The sequence below is a fragment of the Ctenocephalides felis genome, unplaced genomic scaffold, assembly GCF_003426905.1.
Source record: "Ctenocephalides felis isolate EL2017-DRISC unplaced genomic scaffold, ASM342690v1 CF-g0.4_SCAFFOLD_01886, whole genome shotgun sequence".
In the NCBI taxonomy this organism is placed as follows: domain Eukaryota; kingdom Metazoa; phylum Arthropoda; class Insecta; order Siphonaptera; family Pulicidae; genus Ctenocephalides; species Ctenocephalides felis.
In genome coordinates this window covers 157,873,865-157,899,152 of record NW_020538040.1, presented here as the reverse complement: position 1 = coordinate 157,899,152, position 25,288 = coordinate 157,873,865, and the positions used below count along the sequence as shown (strand labels likewise).

At 29.3% G+C, this 25,288-nt stretch overlaps 3 protein-coding genes across 3 annotated transcripts in view; 1 reads left to right on the top strand and 2 right to left on the bottom strand.

Moving 5' to 3' along the window:
* Nucleotides 1-24,989, bottom strand: part of LOC113378766 (lipid storage droplets surface-binding protein 1-like) — a 29,807-nt gene extending 4,818 nt beyond the window's left edge. Inside the window, exon 1 of the mRNA XM_026619360.1 lies at nucleotides 24,901-24,989. Coding sequence (XP_026475145.1) covers nucleotide 24,901 — 1 coding nt within the window. The 5' untranslated portion in view covers nucleotides 24,902-24,989. The remainder of the gene's footprint in view (nucleotides 1-24,900) is intronic.
* LOC113378764 (nuclear receptor subfamily 2 group C member 1-like) lies at nucleotides 6,709-8,545 on the top strand. Its single transcript, XM_026619358.1, has 7 exons — nucleotides 6,709-6,991; nucleotides 7,051-7,239; nucleotides 7,301-7,673; nucleotides 7,741-8,018; nucleotides 8,096-8,222; nucleotides 8,290-8,408; nucleotides 8,483-8,545. The coding sequence occupies exons 1-7, from the start codon at nucleotides 6,709-6,711 to the stop codon at nucleotides 8,521-8,523; spliced, it is 1,410 nt and encodes a 469-aa protein (XP_026475143.1). The 3' UTR covers nucleotides 8,524-8,545.
* The window catches only part of LOC113378765 (lipid storage droplets surface-binding protein 1-like), a 29,625-nt gene continuing 13,465 nt past the window's right edge, over nucleotides 9,129-25,288 (bottom strand). Inside the window, exons 3-11 of the mRNA XM_026619359.1 lie at nucleotides 12,434-12,564; nucleotides 12,182-12,367; nucleotides 11,985-12,112; nucleotides 11,833-11,909; nucleotides 11,606-11,769; nucleotides 10,999-11,189; nucleotides 10,433-10,499; nucleotides 10,120-10,230; nucleotides 9,129-9,336 (exon numbers count right to left, since the gene is read on the bottom strand). Of these exons, the coding sequence (XP_026475144.1) occupies nucleotides 9,205-9,336; nucleotides 10,120-10,230; nucleotides 10,433-10,499; nucleotides 10,999-11,189; nucleotides 11,606-11,769; nucleotides 11,833-11,909; nucleotides 11,985-12,112; nucleotides 12,182-12,367; nucleotides 12,434-12,564 (1,187 nt within the window). The 3' untranslated portion in view covers nucleotides 9,129-9,204. The remainder of the gene's footprint in view (nucleotides 9,337-10,119; nucleotides 10,231-10,432; nucleotides 10,500-10,998; nucleotides 11,190-11,605; nucleotides 11,770-11,832; nucleotides 11,910-11,984; nucleotides 12,113-12,181; nucleotides 12,368-12,433; nucleotides 12,565-25,288) is intronic.

Genomic DNA, 25,288 nt, shown 5'->3' with positions numbered 1-25,288 from the left:
TAGCCCTAGAAACAAAATATTTGTGATTACAATTTGTAAATTTCAAGATGCTCCAATTTCTTTTCATTGAATCTAATGCATTTGTATGTTGGAAAAACTAAACTACCACTCTAGTTTACCATTTTTATGATTACTTCACTTCAAAGACTGCATAAGCAGATAAATCAAATAAAACAGAATATAGAGATATAACCTTTTCTTAAAAAAACTTACCCTCCAGTTATAGATAAAAATATCACTAAACACCAAAATAAAAAAAAAGATATTTTACTGAAAGAATCAATACATTCAAGCACTTGTTCTCAATTATTAATTTTAACATATCTAATTGATAAGTTAATTACATATGGCCCGGTAAAATTCATTTTGAGAATACATACTGTAACATCCAAATAATAAATAATTACGTTGTTTAAAATAAATAAATAAAAAAACGTATATTAATATCAGCTAGTCCTTATTTTCATAATAATCGTCCAAACAAGTTGCTAAAGCTAATCAAAAGTAAAAACATACATGAATACTATAGATATTTGGTTATGGCAGCATTGCTTGCGGACACTGTCGGATTGACAGTAGGTTTAACATCAATTGGCTCTACATTTTGTGGCCTGATAACATCCCTCTGGAGGATCACGTATTTGCTTCTGGGAAACAATTCTGTAGATCTCTGTAAACAATCGAAATGAATAATAATTAAAAAATATAAATATAGAAAGGTAAATGAATATCCTTATGTATTACCTGTAAGGATATTTTGAAAGGCTGTTTCCACATTAGTAGAATCAAGAGCTGAGGTTTCTATGAAACTCAAACCATTTCGTTCAGCAAACACCTTCGCTTCATCTGTAGGCACAGCCCTAAGTGAAGCAAGAATACCATTTTATTATAAATAAGACTGCAAAATACTAACCAGCCAAACAAACTTTTTATGTAAATGTTTTGCACAATCAATAAGAAGCAATTAAAATAGTTGAAGGAATAAAATATTAACATAATTGAAAGTAAGGCTCATGTAAACATGAGCATTACAGAATTCTGAAAAATTAGATAAAATATAATGTCAAATGTATTCACAAATGATGTTTAAAAGGACATACAACAATATAATTACTTGACCAAATAAAATAATTGAATCGATAACAATTGACAAAATATTCCAAATTATAAATAAATGTAGATAAATATTTTGCACCATTACATGCACATATAATGCACCATTACATGCAAAATAATGTATGATCTAAAAAACAATATGATACAAGAAACCACTTTATACAAAATTTGGTTTTTGCAAAAATCTTACCTCAAATGTCTCAGATCAGATTTGTTTCCCACAAGCATTATCACTATATCTGATCAGCATGATCTCTTAGCTCTCGTAACCAACGTTCTACATTTCATAAGTTGGTGCTTTGCAATGTCATAAACTAAGAGAGCACCAACAGCTCCTCTATAATAGGCGGATGTTATAGCTCTATACCTTTCTTGGCCAGCAGTATCCCATATTTGCGCCTTAATTGTTTTACCATCAACCTAATAGAACAAATGACTTGATAATGAATAAATCACAAAATTAATGACTTCAGTTGTGTTCATATTTAGAATTAAAATCATTCAAATTAAACCTAAATGATCAAGTACAAATATCAAAAATATAGTTAAATTGATATGAACAATGAAATCGTTTTCATGTTATTTAATTTTTGTATCAGACAAAGCATGTTTTGAAACAAAAATATATTCAATAGAACACTTGAATGAGAATGCAATAATAAATTACTGGAAACAAGACATTGAAAAAAAAAATTATAACAGGCTTTCTTCTTATACAGGCTCAAGTTCTTATTTGAAAATTGTAACACATGCATCATAAGGAACTTGAATTCCTTAAGAATTTTTATGATAAGGTCTTAATCAAAATTTCTTAATTGCATTGCAGCTTAATTGACATATGTTAAATTTTGTAAGGTTTTTCTTCATTAATATCATGGTACAATTGTTTTAATATAAATCATTTGAAGAAGCAATTTATGGCCATAACTATCAGCTTATAAAAACATAAGTTTTGATATAGTGATAAAATTTAAAAACCCATCCCATATTTGCGCCTTAATTGTTTTACATCAACTTAATAGAAGAAACGACTTGATAAAAATCACAATTAATGACTTCATTTTGTGTTTAAATTTGGAACTGCTCCAAAATATAGAGTTTAATTATAAGCAAAACCTTAAATAAAAAACAGTAAATCACTCAAATTAAGCCTAAATGATCAAGAACAAAGATCAAAATTATAGCTAAATTGATAAGAAATTGTTTCCACAGGATATTAATTCTAAAAACTTAATACAATAAGTTAATAATGATCACTAAAGTGATTTTTAATAACTAATTTCATAAACAAAAATTTGAATGAAGTAAAATCATTCAAATGAAAAGTAAATGATCAAGTACAAATATCAAAATTATAGTTAAATTGATATAGAATGATATCGTCTCCACGTGATTTAATTATTGTATCACACAAAGCAAGTTTTGAAACAAAAATTTATATAAATATATATATATATAATATATATATATTTAGTAGAACACTTGACTGAGAATGTAATAATAAATGACTGGAAACGGAAGATTGAAAAAAATACAATTTTATAACAAGCTTTTAAGTTCTTATTCTGAAAATTATAACACATGCATCATAAGGTACTTGAATTTCCTTTAAGTCTAGAATAAAATTTCTTAATATAAACAAATTTACGTTGCAGCTTTAATTGTCTCTATTCTCTCTATTCATATCATTGTACAATTGTTTTAATATAATTTATATTAAGCAGTTTATGACCATAACTACCAGCTTATAAAAACATAAGTTTTGACATAGCAACAAAATTTAAAAACAAAAGTTCCTATTATATTATTTTACCTTCCATTTTCTTCAATGTTCTATCATTTATTATACCTGTATACTCCTCGTTGCAAACTCAACTCCAATTGTGGATTTACTCTCAAGATTAAATTCATTTCTAGTGAAGCGAGAAAGCAAATTACTTTTTCCTACACCCGAGTCTCCTATTAGCACCACTAGAAATAGTTTTATCATTACAATACATTATCAACCTATGAGTAATGGCATGGAAAAATATGCAAACATAATTACGTCATTTTGACAACTCAAAAATTTACATATAAGGGAAAAAATACCAATGGGTATAAAACACACGTAGAATACCATATATTTTTAAACATAGTGAGAAAAATTGCTTTGCTGCATCATCACTTTAAAAAACACTTTGCACAATTACAAAGATGAATAGGTCAATAAAATTAAATTATGTAGAGAATTTCACAGTAAAATAAAAGCTCACGTAAATCGAGCCACATGATTAAAATTTAATAGCATTTAGGATTAAATTAAGCATAAAATGACAATTCATTTACCTTTGAACAAATAATCGTATTCGTCATCTCGAGTTCCCATTATTCTGAGTTTATATAGGTATGTGTTTCGAGTAATTCACAAATATCACTCACTAAATCCTACTTAAAATAATACTAACTAACAAGTAACAAATAACAATAGATAAACGCTAAATTTATAACTGACCATCTATTAAACTATAACGATTGTTTAAAACATAAAGAATTATTTGAACGTCGATTTTGTAATATGGCCGTCAGCGCAAATGCTTTTATTACGCCCCTCTACATGGCATGCGCGGCCGTGTGACCAGATTTACCAAACTGATCATATGAAATGTTCGACGAGATTCAAATTAACAGAACTACAACACTAATTTAAACGATACTTTAATTTTAATATTATCAAAATTGGTCGAAATTATTTTCTAGTTAATTTAGAAACGAATTCAATTGTTTTTAGTATTGTTGATACTGTAAATAATCCACCGAGATTGGTCACAAAAATACTCAAGATGCACGACAAATGACAACTAGTGGGCATGACACCGGGCCTTAAGGCAAATTGCTGGAACTTCTCGTACCGCAATTATTTTTTTTTTAATTCAAAACTTTTTTAAAATATAGATTTTTGAGAATTTTGAAATTTTTGTCTAATGACCATTTTTGACCGCTAAGTGGGATTTTTTTCTACTTTTTTCATTAAATCTCCGAAACCGCTAGGCCCACCTTTATCAATTCTTCATTTCGTCAATACAAATAAAATGTTTTATGAATCATTCAAATCGGTCGCTCCGTTATCTCAAAAACTAAATTACCAGTTTTGGCACTTTTTTCCCCGTATCTTCGAAACGGCTGGACCTGCCATTGCCAAAAACTAATCAGCACGTCTTCCATTAATAGGAATCGAATGTTTTTGAATTTTTAAATCGGTTGATCCGTGTTTCCGAAAACGTCGGCAAAAATTGTATCCGCACATGATACATGCATATAAAAAAACATACATACATAAAATACATACACACATACACATTTTTTTCTAAGGTATGCCAAAGTGTTCAGAAACCTTTGAAACGTAAAGATTCTCATTTTCGATTTTTTGCGATTATTATACCCTACGGGAAGTTAAAAAACTGTGTAACTTTATGCATCATTTTAATATAGTTATCATATTATTATTACATTTCAATTGAATTATCGTTTTTAATTAAATAAGTAGCATTTTTAACTTCCCGTAGGGTAGTTATAGTAATGGGCCAAAAATCAAAAATAATTTTTTTTGCATATCTTCACGTTTTGAAGGTTTCTGAACATTTTGGCATACCTCAGAAAAAATGGATGTGTGTGTGTGTGTGTTTTTGTATGTCTGCATTTTTTCGTCCACGTTTTCGGGCGCACGGATCAACCGATTTGAATGGTTCAAAAAATATTCGATTCCTATTGATAGCGAGATATGCTGATTAGTTTTTGGCAAAGTCAGGTCCAGTCGTTACGGAGATACGGAGAAAAGAGTGCAGAAAATACAAATCGAGTTTTTGAGAGAACGGAGTATTCGATTTGAATGATATAAAAAACATTCGATTTGTAATGATTGGGAGAAGAGGTGATTAGTTTTTGGTAAAGGCAGGTTCAGCCATTTCGAAGATACAGAGTTAAATGAGCAAAAAATAGCAGTTTTTGAGAGAAATAAGCATCCGATTTTAATGATTCAAAAAACCTTTTGCTTGTTTTGACAAAATAATTGTTTTTGGAAAAAAATATTTGTTTCAAATTTTTTTTTCAAAAAATTTTTTTTTTTGTATTTCGAAAATAATTCAGATTTTAATTTTAATTTTATTATAATATATTTTAAACAAATAATTGCAATTCAGTTTATATAATTCTTAAAAATATTAGACAATGTTACAGTAATTATATTTGTAATAAATCCAGTTAAAAACATTTAATATTCCTCGTACCTCGTTACGGTACGGGAAGTTCCAGCAATTTGCCTTAAGGCACGATGCCATACACTACTTGTTTAAATTATATTTTTGTTTTATACAATATTTTTGATAACAAAAACCCCCAAAACCATTATACTTGTTTGTGTTTATCTTTGACCAAAACCCTTTCGCCCATTTGCAGGTGCATAATGTAACCTGTCGTTTTGAGTAAATATTTGACAGGAGGTCACACTATTTTAGATATGATTGCTGATAATTATTTAAATTCAAAGGAAACTCTAAGAACAATATTTTTAAAATTGCTTGTGATATATACTAAGCTATTTTGTTTATATTTGTTCCATAATTTAAATTTTAAAGAATTTCAAAATTCCATCATGATGAATCTTAATTGGAATTTGAAAAATTAAAGTAGATAATTATGTTATTGTTTTATCTTTCTTATCTATTCTTCAATTAATCATATCTATAATCCAAAATTATAAATAAATGTATTTGTTGACTCAAGAATCTTCTTCAAGAGTACAAAAATTTCATGCAGTAACACTTCAACATTGCCCTAAGTTGTTAGTTCATGGGTTCATTAAAGTTCAACCTGTGATGTTGGTTTAGTGTTTGTTTTATTTTTGATCCATTTGTTTTGATTTACTATTACCCATGTTATTTTTAGCTTAAGTTATGTACCTACATCTTCTTTACTGCAAATAAATGCCATTGTGATTTTTTAATATGTTTTTATTGAACTGAGCTGTCCGGAAGAGCATCAAAACAATATCTTACAGGTTAACTGTCATAATGAGAGTGATATATTAATAAGACTTAAGTGCCACAAACGCTTTTAGAATAATATTTTTACATAAAATTATTTATTTTAAATGCTTTAATAACTGTAATAACGGTTGCAGTTATTGTGATTAGCATTTTATAATATATTGATTACGAAGTGTTTTTTTTTTGTATACATGCATATGTTAAACACAGATAAATCTCTTGAATTTTGTGATATATGAATATGAATCATACTTAAAAAGATAAAACTGTAACTTTAACTTTAGTAGCTGTAATTTGCTATAAAATACATCTGCAATAATTATATACAATTGTAAATATGGTCAAAAAGTAAATATATATATAAATCCTACTAATTTAAATTGTTACCCATAGAATAACTTTGTCTTTGTGTTCAATTCAAATGAATTTGCATTTTGATAGAGATAATATATCATAAAATAATCATCAAAGTTAAAAACTGTGTTTAGAGTTAATTATTGTTACCCTTTGATATTTACTTTAAACATGTGTTTACCCCAAACCATTTATTTCTTACAGATCTCCCGCAATGGAACAGTCAATTGTAGACTCTGTCGATGATAAATCACTAGTAGGAGCTGGTTTATGCCTGACTGTAGAATTGTGTCTTGTTTGTGGAGACCGTGCATCTGGACGTCATTATGGAGCCATCAGCTGTGAAGGATGTAAAGGCTTCTTCAAAAGATCTATCAGGAAACAACTTGGATATCAATGCAGAGGAACTATGAATTGTGAAGTCACAAAACACCATCGAAATCGTTGTCAATATTGTCGCTTACAGAAATGTTTAGCTTGCGGAATGAGAAGTGATTGTGGGTATATAAATTAAAGTAACATAGTAAATGTAATTATTGATTGTGAAATATTTCAGCTGTTCAACATGAACGTAAACCAATAATAGAAAAGAAAGAACCAGCTCATAACACTAATTCATATTCTTCAAATGCTGCTGTTAATAAAATCTTCATTCGCAAAGATTTGGCCACTGAATCGACTATGCCTGTGTATCCTGGATTTAATTTGTCTGATCTTAATATTTCGGCACTGAATAAGAAATCAGGTTTGTAAGAGAAATACATAAATAAACTTAATATCAGTGGCTATATCCTTATTTTGTTCAGGAAAAATAAATCCAGCTGATGTGTATTACATGAATACTGAACAAATGGATGATGAAACATCACAAGATGAATCTATCAATCAGCCTATAGTTGATATCACAGAAGCGTTATCTATTGCTATAAATAAAAATTTAATTTCGAAAGCTCTGAACACAATGGCTAAAGTGCAATCTTTCAGTGAACGAGATTTTGATAATAATATAGAAGTTGATGATCCTTTGATCCAAGAGGGAAATGTTTCATTCAACTTACAGAGTTTAAGTCCAGTTCCTGCTTGTCTGAATGTTCACTTTATTTGTGAAAGCGGTTCCAGATTATTATTCCAATCAATCAACTGGGCTAAAAGCATTTTAGCATTTAAACAAATATTATGGTAAATTGAGCTTAAATAACTCTTTTCAATGTAAACTACGTAATTTAATATTTATCTAACCTTGTAGTCTAGACACGCAAATTGCTCTCTTAAGAAGTTCCTGGGCTGAGTTGTTTGTGCTTGGGTTGGCACAATGTTCCCAAACACTGTCTCTTCCAACAATCATGAAGGCTCTCATTAATAATCTCCAAACATCAATAATTCAAGAAACAATATCTGGATCAAGAGCAAAGCAATTGTCTGACCACATTTGCAAAATGCAAGATTTTGTCAATTCTATGTGTATTTTGAATGTAGACAAATATGAATATGCTTACTTGAGAACCTTGGCATTATTTAAAACTGGTAAATAAATATAATAAAATGAAAATTTTGTTATTTTTTAACAAATATTTAAATACAAGCAAATTGACTTATTTTAGACATTACAAACTTGCCTCCACAAAATCATGTGAGTTATCTGCAAGAAAAATGTTTTCAATCTTTAAGAAAGTATGTGGTATGCAATTTTTCTGAAGACGAAGATCGTTTTGCAAGACTTTTACTAAAGTAAGAATAAATAATTTAATCATGTAGCACATGAATTGTGGCATAACTTATTGCAATACGTTTTTAGATTACCTCCTTTGAGAGACTTTGATCCAAGAGTTTTAGAGGAACTGTTTTTCACTGGTCTTATTGGGCCTGTGGAAGTGGAGAATGTCATTCCTTATATGCTTCGATCTAATTACTCTGGTAAGTCAAAGGTTTAACTGTAATATAATTGTATTTATTGTAATGAATTTAATGTGACTTGTTATTTTCTTTAGGTAACAATAGATCAATTAAGATAGAAATGAATGAAGCGTGAAGAAAATCAAACACTTGGGCTGTATTAAAAATTTTAATCATTAAGTTGTTTGCTGTATTGAAAATTTTAATTGTTAACTATGTGGAACTGTTTTAGAATTCTTAAGATTGGCTAAAATATTTTAGGCAACATTTGTACAAAGACTCATTTTTATACTACTTACAACAGTGCCTTAAATATGTTTTAAGCACTGTGATATAAAAAGTGATGGTATTCTGATTAGGTTTACATATGGAAATAAGTTAAAACATTTAATTTATTATGTACTTAATTATGTTTAATGCCTCATGGCAGAGTATGGTTGTGATTGTATGGATTGGATTCACTGAAATATTTAAAGTACAATGAGATACCTTACATTATATTGTACAAAGTATATATTTTATAATAATTATAAAAATATGGTTATTAGCACATTTTTTGTATGTAAACTGCTATTTTTGCTTAAATAAAAATAACTACACATCTATGATTCATTTTTTAAGTTTAAGTGAATATTTCACATGATGTAGAAGAACATTAAAAATAGATTTAAAAAATATAATTATGATTGTTTAAAACATAGTATAAAATTATTCAATGTTAAACTAGGACAAATGTACTACCCTAATTCTAATATTAACAATCCAAAAAATTTAAATATTTCAAACTTAACGACAAAGTTTAAAGTAATAGTAAAAGCTAGATAGTTAAAACATAGGACTGTTGCACTCCGTTCATATTATTTTCAGTGTGATTATTAATATGACGCGTTCGTTTAGCTGCTTTTTTAATTTCTTGTTCACGTCCGGCAAGGAACATGGCCAATCTTTCCTGAAATTTATGCAAATATTTATGAATCTGAAAATTCAAAATATAGCATTAATTGAATTTTAAATATAGAATCATTTTAGGTTTAGTAGCAATGCTATGATTATTAAGATGATGCAGAAATATTGAAAAAGCTAGATGATATCTTAAATCTCATTGGAATAAAGAATAAAATAAAACATGATTCAGATGTAATGGTTTGATGTCTAGTGTCCCCATGTAATCCATAAATGATATTTTGTCTAAGCATTTAAAATATAAGCATATTTACCATTACTCAGTGTAAGCATTTAAGAGCAGCACATAAATTTTACACACGGAACAAGATGGGCCAAGACGTTAAGCAAATTAAAAAACTAAGCCAAACGCGAAAGCGAGAATTTAGCATAACTATTTTTGTGGATCAATTTGACACATACCTATTTGACTAATTTAAGTTTTAATTCCATGTAGATTTAAATGATCGGCAAAATGTACATCTGTAATTAGAAATATAGTTCGCTTAACGAAAAACGTTCATCACTTGTGATATGCGACATGCATGATGTCTTAAGACCTCATTATTGTGATAACTTGCATAAATTATGAAGGATTATATAAAAATAGTAAGCTACATTATGAATTATTAGTAATGAATATTATATATATTCCGAAATCACTATAAAGCTTTTTGATCTAATAATATCCAAGTACCGATTATGTTAAGCAATCCACCCAAATGTATAAAACGATTATTTTATTCAAAAAATGACGATCATAAAAATCGTTATAAGTTTGAGAACTAACCAAAATATTCTTAGTATAATGCTGCAACTCATCAAGAAGCGCTTGAATTTGAGCGGCAGTCCTTCTGGACTCCCTCAGAATTTGTTGTTTCGCACCCTCCAAATGAATACGCTAAAATATTTTTACTTGTTATTGGAGTAAATTCAAATATTACTCAATATTTTAATTTAATATAGTCCATAAACTACTGAAAATATGCCGTACTTCGTTGAAGTTTATCGTCGTCTATAGTCGAAAAAAATAGATTGTTCAAGGGTTTTGAAAAATCTCAAGTTTCAATTAAAAGAAAGCTAAGAAATCACTGAAGTTTTACCTTTAATATAGCATCGCCAAAAGCCATACACCGGTGCAGACCTACTTGTATGTGAGCAGCAGTTGACCTGTAAATAGAATGGACATATAATATCAATGAATGAATATATTCAAACTAATTTACTTGAAGAAAAACTTATGAAATTGTATTAAAATTTAATTTATTAACTTATGTATCGCTTATCGAGACTTGCTTGAAGATTTATCATTGATGGCGAGTAAAATTATTGTGAGTTCTTTGTATTATAATTTTAGTTGAAGTTAATTCTTCAGAAATTAACTTTTTAAATTTTGAAATTTATTTTTATTGATAATTATTATGTATGTTATGTATTAACGTTAATTGCTCTGCAACAAAATTGTCAACTGTAACAAATACTTGGACGCCTAGCTGATGGTCAATACAGCAGTGTCACTTCTGCGAAAAGCAATGTGGCAGCTAAAGGTTTGATGAATTATACATCATAAATAATTAAACTGGTAAAATTTTACAAATTCGTCTTAATATAGATAAAAAAATAAGGAACAAAGCAATTCCAGATCATGATTTGTTGAAAAAATTGATACCTGGGTAAGTTTGATACGCCTTCACCAGCATAATTAACAAGATGTACTAAGCGACGGGCCGACTCGCGGGCTAGCATGACCAGCAATTGCTCAAGAGTATCTGGGCGGGCCTGATTTTCGGGCTCGTCCAGGCTAAGACTGTGCCATAATTCACGTGCTTTGCGCATAGCCAATCGGGGATCGGTAGCAATCTAGAAATATATAATAAAATAAAAATTAAATAAACCCTATATTGCACACTGACCTGTAATAAGTAATGATGAAATAATATATGAATCCAAGTTCGACATTATAATGAAGACCAAATCGTTAAACAATCCTTTAAGAATAGATGAGCCAATATTTATTTAGCCATATTGCTAAGAGTTTTTGATATAGTATGGTTGGTCGACGTGTTTTCTCGATCCAGAATGCTTTATTTTCGTTATTGTATAGAATTTACTCATCATATCCGATGGAAAAAACAAGTGCATGTCAGATTGAATTTTACGGTTTATTAAAATTGCATGAAAAGCTTACAAAAGTGTACAGATAATTAAATAATTGCTTACAAAAAACCATACATAAAAATTATAATATTGCTTATTAAATATTATTGCTTATTTACCAATTCCGCAATATAGATGATAACATGTATCTGTTCCTTGATAGCCTTAGCCTCTGCCATAGTGCGTCTCGTCAGACGTCTTTGCAACTTTCTTGAGAATCTGTCCACTCGATGCATAGTTTGTACGGCTTTGCTGCCACCATCTGATAAGTGAACATTAGACTCTGAAAATCAATTCATATTTATTTTCATAATGCATTGACCTGTGTGATTGATTAATAATTTACCGGTTTCAGGTGCTTCCGTAGAATCCGGTAAGTATTTGTCGACATATTTATCAGCGACATCCAGAGCGCCTTCTAATCTGTAAAATTTAGATAAAAGGTCAGAGGAAGGAAGTAAAGAAAAATCAGTGGATATGGTTTTGGCAGAAATTTACCTGTCAGCAGCAAAATTGCTAACACGACTATCTAGAACAGCGTTTCCTAAATGTTTAACAGAATCCGCACGTCTTAGAACAGGCTTCACAAGATGATCAGACATGTATTCTTTGGTGTTCCAATACATCTAAAATTGGAGATACAATTAGCATGAATACATCTTGTAACAATATATATCATTAGGCAATCATCTAACCAGTTGTGGAGGTAAATAAACAGAAGGAACACGTTGTTCGACGATGTCCAGGCTGCGACATAAAAATTTATCAACGCGGTCGATTGAACCCTGCAGCATGACTACACCAGGCAACGCATAACGGGATAAGGAAGCTATGCGTTCTTCAGCACGAGTCAAAGTCCATCGCATTAGCGAATTACTGCGCTGTAAATAGTAATGAAAAGTCAATAAATATATATTTGTATGGTAAATTCAAATCATTGCACCTACTTTAATTTTGTCGTAGTAGTTTTCTGCTAAACCCATGCTACATTCAACTATAGGAATACTGGCAATACGCGAGACCGACTCCATCTGAATAGGAAGAAGGCCATCCCGTTTCGAATTAGCACTTCGTCGCACTGAAAATTTAAAATATTAAATGAATATTGCCTAAAAGTAAAATTTAGCACAAATTATTAAAAGTAATTTTATTTAATCTTAATTGGCACTTGGAATAAATTACACTGAACTATATGTTGACCAAAAAAAAAAAACATCAATTTATTAAAATTAGTATATTGGCGATGGTTTATTGTTTAATTAGCAAGTGTAAACTACATTAATAAAAACGCAACAAATTGATTAGAAAGACAGTTATAAATACACTCGGTTAAATCATCAATATTAATATGTATTTATAAATGAAGATAGCAATTCAAATTACTAACAGAAACCAATTCAGATAAACCTTGATCTCATTAAAAAAATAAAAACTACGTACATTGCTGTTATTCACAGTTATAATTAATCGCAATACTTGATTTCCGGGAGAAATGTAATATTGTGAGCTTATAACTTACAGATTAAACCGCAAGTAATTTAGAATACATAAATATAAAATATGCGAATACTGGTAAACCAGAGTATTAGTCTAGTCATTTATGCTTAAATTAGGTAAGAAGCTCGGAATTTGCGATACCCAGCTGTAAGTCTGTAAATACTTGTATATTGGCACCCTAAAGTTGTCTCAAAACCTACATATGGTAGGGTGTCAATACCACATGTAAGTCTGTATATACTTGTATATTGGCACCCTAAAGTTGTCTCAAAACCTACATATGGTAGGATGTCAATTCCATATGTAGGTATTGAGACAACTTTAGGGTGTCAATATACAAGTATTTACAGACTTACAGCTGGATATCTCGAATTCCGAGGTGAACTTACTATATTAACTAGACTATAAATAAAAAAAACTTGGTTAAATCACTTATCATTTAGTACCGGTTGCAATTTATTCCGGCTAATCGAACTTGCGATTGATAATATTACAGCATTATGATTTTAAAAAATGTATCTAAAGAAATTTACAATCACTGCTATAACTTATGAAGGCAGTAATCTCGTTGGCCAATACATCCTATAATACTTTTATTTATAATTTGCGCTCATATTAGTACATTTTGTGATGGAGCACGTATCCAAGAATTAAGATTTTGAATTTAATCAAGAATCAAGAATTTAATGGTATTTAAATAACTTCAAGAAGAGCTATTAATGTGGCAGTTGGTCAGAAAGCAAAAGTTAGTTTAGAAGATTTGACAATTTGACCTGACAAATTGCTGGTCTGCATATAAATTATGAATAATTATCATAAACCAACGTATTTGATGGTTTTTAGCATTAGTCTACTTGAATTTAATCATATTTTGTTTCACACCTTTTAAGAGGATTATCATATTCCTAATCCTAATACTCTTTCCGGTTTACACCTCGAATTTAATTTTGATAAAATACAGAAAATACTTAGATAAATGTGGGAATAATTGAAATGTTAAAAATATTAAGATTTTGTTTATTCAAATTCAACTTCACCAAATAAAAGAAGTTGCGGAAAACTAGTTAACTTTTTTCGCTCATAATTTAAAAACGTAAAACAATAACATACTGTGAAAATATCATTGCAATAACATACCGCAAATAAATATTAATAAATAATACTAAGTATTATGTCATAAATGAATATTGAAGTTGTACGTGATAGGTTTTGTCCATAAAGTTGTGTTATAATTCATTTCCTCTTTTCGAAGACAATTGTTCCACCATCATTTGCTTGTTATTCTTGAAGATTCAATATTGCGAAAAGCTAATCTAATAACGTTTAATTTGATTTCATAATATACATCGTTTGCGAGATATGTAGTCAGACATAAACAGCTTTTTTTACAGATTATATGTGTAACCGCATTAGACCGATATTGAACTTTGAACCATACGATGGATATTTATTTATATTTCACTTACAAAGAGACATTAAAATAATGTTTCATAAAAATATAATTGCGATCGACTTTTGCTCATTCGAAAGTTTATGAGCTATAGATGATAATTAATTGGTGTAATGATAACACGAAGGATAAGGGCGGAAGAGTAAATTTAGCATTCGTAACATTGTGATGTTTATTATTTATACGGCGGATATAGACATGTTTTGATTATTGTTGGTAAATCATTTCTCACTGAATTACCAATGATTGAATACAAAAATAGTAACTTGAATTATTTATAATCCGTTTTTCTTGGCTATTGTATTTAGCCACTCAACACTTTACTTTTAAACTAACTTAAGGGGGTTGTTCTTTTTTTTGTTACAAAACATGCAAGGTATTTGTTTTTGTTTTTCTCGGAATGTATTATCATAAAGACATGCGGTTTTTTTTAAACAAAAATTACAAAATCATAGAATATTAAGAAATTTTTTATTATTTTTTTTTCGCCGTCATTATTTAACCAGGGGGCGCCAAAGTGGGCATTGCAAAATCGATCTCGTTTGCGGTGCCACAGATAAATCCGTTGCGCATCGCCTGAAACAAAAAAAAAAACGAAACTACGTTGAAGAAGAAGTTTCAATCCAGTCCCCCTACCAAAATGAAAGAAAAAAAGCAAGAAGGAAAAAAATGGCAGCTATTTAAAAAAAAAGTGTCAAAGAAGGCCTTTTTTTGGGACGAGAAGGTTCGCAAAATTTTTTTGCGTAATGTTATCAAGTTGTTTGAGGTAGGGGGACTAGGTATTGCAATAGTGAACAAATTAAAAAAAAATGCAAGTCAATCCGACTTGTTTTTTTTTAATTTGTGGCACCGCATTGAAAAAAGTCAATTTGAGAAAAACGTATTTAAAGTTTTTAATATAATGTACTAAATACACCATTTAATTTAATGTACGAAATACACGATGGTGTTCAAAGATGCTGACACATTAAAAAGGTCATGTGCATGAGGTATTATAATGAAAAAGAGGCAGTTGGCATACAATAGCTCGCGGAACGATAAAAAAACGCTTTCAGAGGATCATACGTATAGAGATAGATATATCTCTAACTTCGTCAAAAAAATAGATATTGAGATGATTTTTTTTTTAAAAATAATTCTAAGGTTTTTAGCTTTCATAATATCAAAAAATCTCAAAACCGAAACAAAGAAAAATAAAAAAAGAACAACCCCCTTAATACAATATATTTTATTCCGCAGTTTTACAAGGTCGTAATTTTTAAATATTACTATTAACATTTTAATATCTTTTCCTTAAGTATCACAAGTTTTATTTTCAAATGAATCAACTATTTTAAATTGTCTATTTTATGGACAATACACAGGGTTTCGATCCGAGTAGCTTTTATTTGCAAGTTGGGTATGTTACCATTTGCATAAGTTGTTCACAATTAATACATATTGTTATTAGTAAACAAATTATATGGTTATCTATGCTACTGTAATGTAAATTCACAATGGAACGGTATTGTGGTAGAAAATCAAAGGCAATAAATTAATGTATAACTGCTCCGGAAATTTACTGATGAAATTTGCAATTTCCACAGTTTGAGATTCACCATTGCAGGAAGATTGTAGAAGGTCTACGAAAAAATATTGAAACATAGCTTTATGAACACACTGCAAAATTCGTATGTAGTCCTTTGTGGCCCAAGTGCATGTATTTTTATGTGGTAGTAATAAGGAATTTAATATAAAAGAAGTTTACCAATTTCAAATTCGAAATTGGAGTCGAAAAAACCTGTACGATTACCTAAAAAGTTTGTGTTGGAATTTATTTTTAGTCTATATTGCAGTAAATGCTAATTTACAACATTAAGAAAACAGGATTAATTTTTGGTCAAATACAAAGGTCAATTTATCAAATCTCCTGAACTGTAACTTTCGCTTTCTGTACAACTGCCACATTAAAAGCGCATCTCGAAGTATTTTTGCATTCCATATTTTACTAGAAAAATTTTTTAAGACCTAATTTTTGTGTTACCATTGAGACAAAAATGATTTTACAGAAATTTTGCGATGCATTCGCTTCGACAAGAGAAATCAAAGAATTCCACGTTTGCAAATTCACTTTGGTTTCAGCAGTTTTGGGTCAAAATCATAGGAAATAGCTAAAATTGCTTCAAACCGGTAGCTCATAATACTGTGGATGAACAACTTTATCGAGTATATGACAAATACACCTTATAAATTTGGTATAAAATTCTAGCTGGCGTCTGATGTAGAGACAAAATATGTGGTCGAAATACACCAATCCCTCTAAGTGAATTTTTCGTGATTCAAATTCTCAAACCGTAAAGGATAGAACTGCAATAATGGATAATTTTTTACAAGTATTCCTGTAGAGTTAAAATTAAAATATCGAAATACTTCGTTAGCTGAACTTTACACGCAAAGCTGCCGAAAAGTTGTATTCAGTATTGCAATAAATAAGAATAAAAATTATGAAAAACTAAATTTATTATTTGATAATATTTATTCAACTATTGTAATTAGTTTTATTCGACTTAAAGCCACAATCAGTATGTTTTCAATCAGTCACTGTTCGGTACTGGTACAAATAATATTCAAATGGCTGGAGATGGATTTAGACAAATAGATTCAAATGGATTTAGACAAATACATTATCCGAACATTAAATCATCATAAACTTGAAAACAAATTTAACTAAAGTAATTCATGAAAAATTTAGGAACTGAATTCGGCGTTACGATTTTTAATACCATAGTATGCTGACTTAAAGATGCAATGCAAGAAAAGAGTATAAAAGTCCCAAAGCAAAATTCAATTGTTCTTGGATTTGAAGTGATATGCCTTATACCATTTCGCTATAAATAAATGAATATACACACATTTCGATTAACAAATTTCAATTACCATTCGAAATTGTTAAAAGCCGAGAAGAAAAAACGATGTACTTCATGGAAATGTGATGGAAACGTTTCCCTAGTTATTTATTTTTATGTAGGTGTGGTTCTCAATCACTTCCTAATGAAAGCGATTGGCACATAAAACGATTACAAGTCTTACCTGTGCTAGCTAACAATTTCCGTTTTTGGCGAAACAAAGAATGCTTTTGTTCGGAATTTTCAGACCGACATTGATCAGCTTGTGCACAAAAGAACATTGCCGAACTTCTAATAAACAATTTCAAGAAAATTAGTTTTGTTTTTGGATTTATGTTGCATTAAAATTTATAAATTAAATTTTTACTGTTACTCAGAATGAAAGGAGTTTTAGACACGGTTCTAGACATCAGACTATCTGCAATGAGATTTTTCCGTCTGGTTCTATATTTACCAAGTTAATTCATTGTTTCGCCTCGATTAATTCTTATCGCGCAATTATATAGTAGAGAGGTCATTTGTACAGCAGACAAGTCTGACAATTTTTCTGTCTAGCGTTTGTAGTTAGTTCTAGAAGTATTATGACACATCCATAACTATAAAGTTATGGCTTATGGTATTCTATTCGCACGATAAGGGATGTCGAGATGTCGACATGTTGACCCTTTCTAGCGATTGCAGACAGCCGAACCCGGATTAACTTACATCTTATCAAGTAGAGGTCAAAAAGTACACGAGAAAAGCAGGGCGGCACTTTTAAAGTCAAATTTAGATTTTTTTTCATCATTACGAATGTCGTGGAAGACCAGCCCATAAAAAAATATAACACTTTAGAATGAATGGAAATTAAACCATGTAATACTGGTTAAAAATTAGTAAAAAATTAACACTGACAAACCAACATTGATTCGAATTAGGTACCAATTCAATAGTGTAAAAATACTACTGTAAACATTGATAAAACTAATCTAGAATTAACCCTTTTCGGTGGAATTAAATTTGGAGATGGGTATCGTAGTACTCGAAATTACTTCCCGACAATGAAGCAAAACACGCAATGTGTTAAGATTTAATTATTGTTTTGTCAACTTTAGATATCATTTTATTCAATAATAAAATCTAATGTTTTGTATAAAAGTCATGTTATATAATTACAGTATGCTGTACAAATGCATACAGTACACGATTCATATAGTAGTTTGCCGTTGAGACAGAGTGGACAAACAACCGAAAAGGTTTAATATGGAATTAAATTAGGTACCGATTCAGAAAATTACACACTATTGTTTACAATTTACTGGATCGATACCAAATTACTGAATCTTTCGTTAATAAATATACCGTTTCGACCGTCGAAGATTGCAATGAAGAGTTTATAAAATTGCAATAAATCTATTATGATTTAGTGAATGATAAAGAGTAAATATCTTCAAGATTTCTTTCTTGAGTACTAACATTTAACCCTTTTGTTACTAGAGTCGTCCACGAACGACATCCACTCGACTACTTGTGTATACGAGTGTCGCCCATAGACGACTTCCACATAACGTGCTTTGTGTACGTGTGTCGTTCATAAATGACATGTTCTTTGCCGGTCTTCAAGATTTATCACTGAGTTAAAATATTGATAATTTTAATGTTTAGTAGAAGGGCAGTTTTTAATGTTTCAACACATTTCTGTTGATAATGATAGAAATATGTATCCTAAAATATATCGCTGTGTCTGCTCTCTTTCCTAATAAAAAGAAACGGGTAAAACAGAAATATATGTTCTTAATAAAATTTGCATTTGAATTTTTCATTTATATAATTGAAATATTTTAGAATGAGATTTGTTCTTACACTGCTTAAAATCAATTACAAAATTTCGTAATTTTATTAGTCATGAAGGGCAACAGCAATTCAGATGCAAGTATCTGAATAAATTGTGATTAAAATAATGAGTAGGCTATGTATTAATATTATTAACTTCCCGTAAGGTAAGTTATTGTAACCGTCCGAAAATCGAACTTGAAAATTTTTACGTATCTTCACGATTTAAAAGTTTCTGAACATTTTAGCATACCTTAGAAAAAAATTATGTGGAGTGCATGTGTGTGTGTGTATGGATACAAATTTTCATCCGTCCGATATGAATGATACAAAGAACATTCAATTTGTAATGATGTGAAGAAGTGGTGATTAGTTTTTGGCAGAAACTGTTCTAGCCATTTCGGAGATTCGGAGCTTGCGCAAAAAATAGCAGTTTTTGAGAGAAATAAGCATCCGATTTTAATTATTCAAAAAACCTTTCAAACTGCTTGTGTTGACGAAAGAATTGTTTTGGGGGGAAAAAATTCAAAAATAGTTTTTTTTATTCTCAAAAAAAGTTTTGAATATCGAAAATAATTCAAAATTAAAAAAAAAAAGAATTTATTAATAATCAGTTCAAATTACAAACAAATGTCGGAGCAGAATAACCATAACATGCACTACTAGATTTCTAGATTGTATTTACAATGTATACTCGAACAGGGTGTTATCGTTCATAATACTTGATGACTCGTAAGGTCTACATTTCGGCAGTCTATAGGATGTTGGAAGCTGTTTTTACATGAATATGATAATGTTGCATTTTAATGTATGTTCCGCATTACAAAAATCTACATTCGGTTGTATAATTACCCACATTACATGACCTACCACTAAACCGTTCAAAGATGAATTTTTGAAATTATAATTGTGCAATGTCTCATTAAGCAGAAGAAAAATATCAGTTGCACAATTAATTTGTGAGTTGAAGTATTTAATATTTAAACCCGGGTTGTTTTCAAGTACTAGATATACTGTTTCAATGTTCGTTTAAATTCTAATTTATCTATCAACAGACTTACTTGCTATATTATAATAGCAACAAAATTTATTGTATTCAAAGAATAAATGTTTATTATAGTACATATCCCATTAACCCAAATGACTAGCTCGTTTGGTATTTACTTGGTACGACTGTTTTTTTTTTGCCAATCAAAACTTTAAGCTTTACAATACAAAATTGTTTAGATTTATACAAAATAAATTAAATCAAAATACAAAAATATAAATGTAAAAATAATAAACAAAATATTAAGAAAATAAAATTACAAAAAATTCAACTGGAACTGAGCATCAACTACTCTGCAGAGGTACGATTATTGGCATATAAAATAAAACTTTTTGAGGAAGAAAAAAAAATGGGTCCCTGCTACTCGACAATAAGCAATCAATGAGTCGTTAAAAAAAATATATCTGACAAAAATAAAGAATGCAAACACGCGAATACAAAGTGCATCGCATTTCGAAACAAAAATATACCATAATGAACAGTATCGACAACGGTAAAATATGATTCAGAAGTCAAAGATCGCATTGTTATTAAAAAAAATGAAGATAATTAGTGAACATCAGGATAACGTAAAAGAATTGTAGACATTTGGAACAGAGTCAAATTTATAACAAGATAATTGAAACCTTATATCGGTATGCATGCGATTTAATTATATAAACATTATAAATTATCATTCGGTTCTACAAATACAACGTATGAAAGAATTTCTAAATGAAAATGTGTTTTAATATATAACAAATACACAATTTTATAGAATTGTACGACGCATAATGACAAATTCATATAAAACAAATTATATAACACAAACAATTTTGCATATAAATATTTTTCGATATATCAACTGGTGCAAACTAAATATATTGTTTGTGGTTTTTGGGATACTTTTTCCGCATAAATCAATATTATTTGGTTTTAAAGAAAAAGTTATTTTAATTTATGATAATTTAAATAATTGTTTCGTTATCTTCAAATGAAGATAGGTATTCATATTGTAAATTCATGGAATGCACTTTATTTTAATTATAAATCTAGTAAAAGCAAAAAAAACTGGTGTGAATTGAAAACTCATTAACTAGCAAGTACCAATTTAGGAAATTGCTATTGTGTGAAATTTGGGGTCGTACATTAATTACATGAGGTTTAAAAAGGGGGAAAGGTTTCAAAAATAATCAGGTGTGGAGGTAGGGTCTAAGATATCACGTGTATTTATTTTTTATCTGAATTTAAAAAAAACCTCAAAAATTTTTCAAAAAATTTTTTGAAATTTTTACGATTTTTTCTAGGTACCTGGGTAGGAGAGATAGTATAATTTTAAATATCACCACGTATCACCAAGGAGATAGAATAGTCTAAAAATCCTCAAAAATTTATCACATGATGTATAGACATCCCCATTCTTAATCAGAATATTTAATAATATTATGATTTTTAAGATCTAAATTCTTTGGTATCCACCATAAATATTCTTGGAATCAGTTGATAAAAACTTAATTTATGAACAGCACTTCGTATCTACCGTAGGCATTTTGTATAATAATGAATTGTTATTGACCGCATAAAATTACATAAACACATTTGCTGATAATATTGAGAAAATAAACAGAACAAAATCGAATAGTTTTGATAAGCGATAATGTTCAAAACAAACCGGCTTTTCATTCAATCAAAACATATCAATTAATACTGTAATAACAATAACACAAAAATATAATTAAACACTAAATTCATGGCATACAACTTGAAGGGCGCGCCTCCTCAGCGGGGGCAAAATGTTGCAAATACTATTTTTGAAAAACATTTTGAAATAAAAGATATATATATTTTTATATAACATTTCATATTAATTTGTAGTCTGATAAATTGTGATATCAGTTATGTATTTATAAAATTTAAAAAAAAAGGCAGAGGCAACCTTTCTTTATATGAACGCGGAGGGGGAGGAGAGTGTTTGCAGTACGACAAGTTTGGAAATCTCTGCTCTAAATATTTCTTTATAGCGGGTATAAACTTAATATATATATATAAAATGTATTGCAACTGTTTTATTAAAAATAACTTATAAATTATAAGTAAATATAAAAGTTGAAAAGCCGGTCCTGTTTCCGAATAGGAAATTTATTTGAGTTATGCAATAATGGAATCGAGTTAACGCAAGAAATACATTAATTTGATACCCAAGTGTTAAATATGAATTGGAACATTTGCATGACGAAGTAAAATCATATCAATTTACAAGATTTGAATTATTAGAGAAAACAGTCAATAAACATAAATTATAAATTATCAAGATTATTAAGGTGACCATTTTTTTTAAGTCAAAACCTGTACAGCAATTTTTAGTTACAATAAACAAATGCTATTTGAAGATGCAATAAAAAACAGTTTTTTTTAAATGAATCTTTTTTTAAATCAGAATTTCGGACATTTAGGAAGAACTTTATTATTAGTTTATGTATTTGTGATTCTTTTTCATCTATGATATTCTTTTTTTCGACGATATATTATATTTTTCGATCTATGTTTTTTTCACTCTAGAGTCTTGTATAAAATTCTATTTAATTCTTTTCATAATTTGAAAAAAATTATGCACCTCTTCTTAATTTTCGAAAACCCGGGACAAATCGGGACGAAAAATCTAAATCCGAGAAAAGGATTGCTTTTAGAAAAAACCGGGACACAAGGATTGCTTTTAGAAAAAACCGGGACACAAGGTGGAAATCCGTGACTGTCCCGGCCAAATCGGCCGTATGGTCACCTTAAGGGGGCTTCCATTAATCACGCGAAGTTTTAAGGAAGAGGAGGGTTTGACAAAACAATCACGAAATATGACGTGGTGGATTGAGGAGTATAGTAAGATATCACGTGTATTTAATTTTTATCTATTTTTTTTTAATTAAAACATTTTTGAAAAAATTACATATTTTTCTCGTAACTAAAAATACACGTAATGTTTGGTGGGAAAAAGATTTTTATGTATTAATATTTGGCAAACTGGATGGAGAACATATGAAAAAAAAAAGATATTCGGATCTAGATCCAAAGGTCTATCCAGGCAATAACAATGTTAGTAAAGTAGGGGAGACTGGGTACTGTTGTGCCAGGTCATGGTAGTAACAGTCGTCATAATAGCTAAATTATAATGATTTTAATGTAGGGTCCAGAAGAAGAAAGATGAAGTATGTTTGTTCGAACAAGATTCTTCGAGTCGGCGTCCTACATTAACTTGATCTGTAGATCAAATTGCTTTTAAAGATAAAGTATGTTTGTTCGAACAAGATTCCATTATGGCATTGAACAGACGTTCTACATTAATTTGATATGTAGTTCAAATTGCTTTTAAAGAGCCAAAAGTAAGTTTTCATATTGGAATTATTTTAATAGTAACTTAATTGTATACAGATAGGTTTGTTTGTGAGTTTGCTATAAGTGGAATATTAATAGTTGTTTACAAGCAATTAGTTGTTTTATTTGAATGTACATGTTGTAACATGTATTTCTTGAGCTTTTTGGTTAAAATTTAAACAGATAAATGAAAATTTAACTTGACTAATTAAGACAAAATTACGAAAGAGAGAAAGAAAAAAAAAATTTAATGCAAGAAAACAAAAGATTCCACAAAGATTTCTTGATTAGGAAATTATGTTTTGTTGAAATAAGGTTGCATTGTGTTACATAATTATGACAATAGAAATCCTCCGGGTGTGGACGGTTGTGACACTCGCCTTTTTATTGTATGATTTGATTTTATGACTAATCCATAGTATTTAGGGACAGAATTTCAGTATTTGCATGTAAACAAATGTTTAAATAACCATTCAATTTACTCTTATGGTAAATTAAGAAAATTATTGCTGTTCAAAAGAAGTTGCACAACCGTACCCAGTCCCCCCTACATGGTAATAGAATGTTAATGCATATTAGTTCAGTCATTTCACCTTAATTTAGGTAAGAATCTCGAGATACCCAGCTGTAAGTTTGTAAACACTTGTATATTGACACCATAAAAGTTGTCTCAAAACCTACACATGGTAGGGTGTCAAGACCACATGTAGGTTTTGAGACAACTTTAAGGTGTCATATATATGTATATACAGACTTACAGCTGAGTATATCGATTCCGAGGTGCACTTACTATAATGACTGGACTATATGGACAACATGACTGTATCTAAATTCAATAGACAAAATATAATTATTTAATAAATATATAGAATAATATTATAATTATTCTATTACAATTGATAATACAAACGTACAATTAAAATAAATTGTATCAATCACTGCCACGTAGTTTTTTCAGTATTCAAGTAAATATGTGAATAGACACCAATACAACTAGTTCTATGATGTTTCAAAAAACCTTCAATCAAAGGAAATTCAATTAAATGAATTTTCAGGCTATTGAATTATAATTTACGATAGTATTTATGTTGATCGGACATAACTATGTTCCATGTAAACACATGCGGGTGATATTATTATTATTAGAATATAAGAGACCGACCATGTGCTTTGCGTCACGTAGCACAAATTCCAGGGGGTCTTTTAGAAACACTAGTTTAAACACTAAATGATACAATATGTCATCAGTCAACGATTGCAAATACCAAGTAATTTGCAAATCGTTGAATACAAAATATAACAATTAAATATAAATAATATATTAATATAAATTTTTATAATAATTAAAAAATATTTTTAACTAATATTTTCACTTACTTTCTGCAGTATCCTGACACTTTTTTAACGATAAGAACACACCACTAACAAGGATATGGACTAAATGCTATCCAGTGATGAACTGCAATGCTGGGCGCTTGCGGTTGATAACGTGCGCTGCCCGGTATTACCAGATCCAGCATTTACAGCTAACATTATTAATTTTTAAACTACATTTTTTTAAATTATAAAAATATATTTTAATCCATGTATTATTTTAATGATTTTAGTATATTTATTATTTATAATAAATAATATGCAATATTAATAATATACAATTTAAAATAATAATATTTTCAAAAAGCTGTCGCGATTTTGACCACAATGAACAACGTGATATTTGAACTCATTGGGTACCGCGTTTTCTCAAATAGCATATAATATATGA

Coding starts and splice junctions, on each gene's coding strand:
- LOC113378764 (XM_026619358.1), top strand. CDS start 6,709: ATGGAACAGTCAATTGTAGACTCTGTCGATGATAAATCACTAGTAGGA. Junction 7,674..7,740: donor GCATTTAAACAAATATTATG/GTAAATTGAGCT, acceptor CTAACCTTGTAG/TCTAGACACGCAAATTGCTC. Junction 8,409..8,482: donor GCTTCGATCTAATTACTCTG/GTAAGTCAAAGG, acceptor TATTTTCTTTAG/GTAACAATAGATCAATTAAG.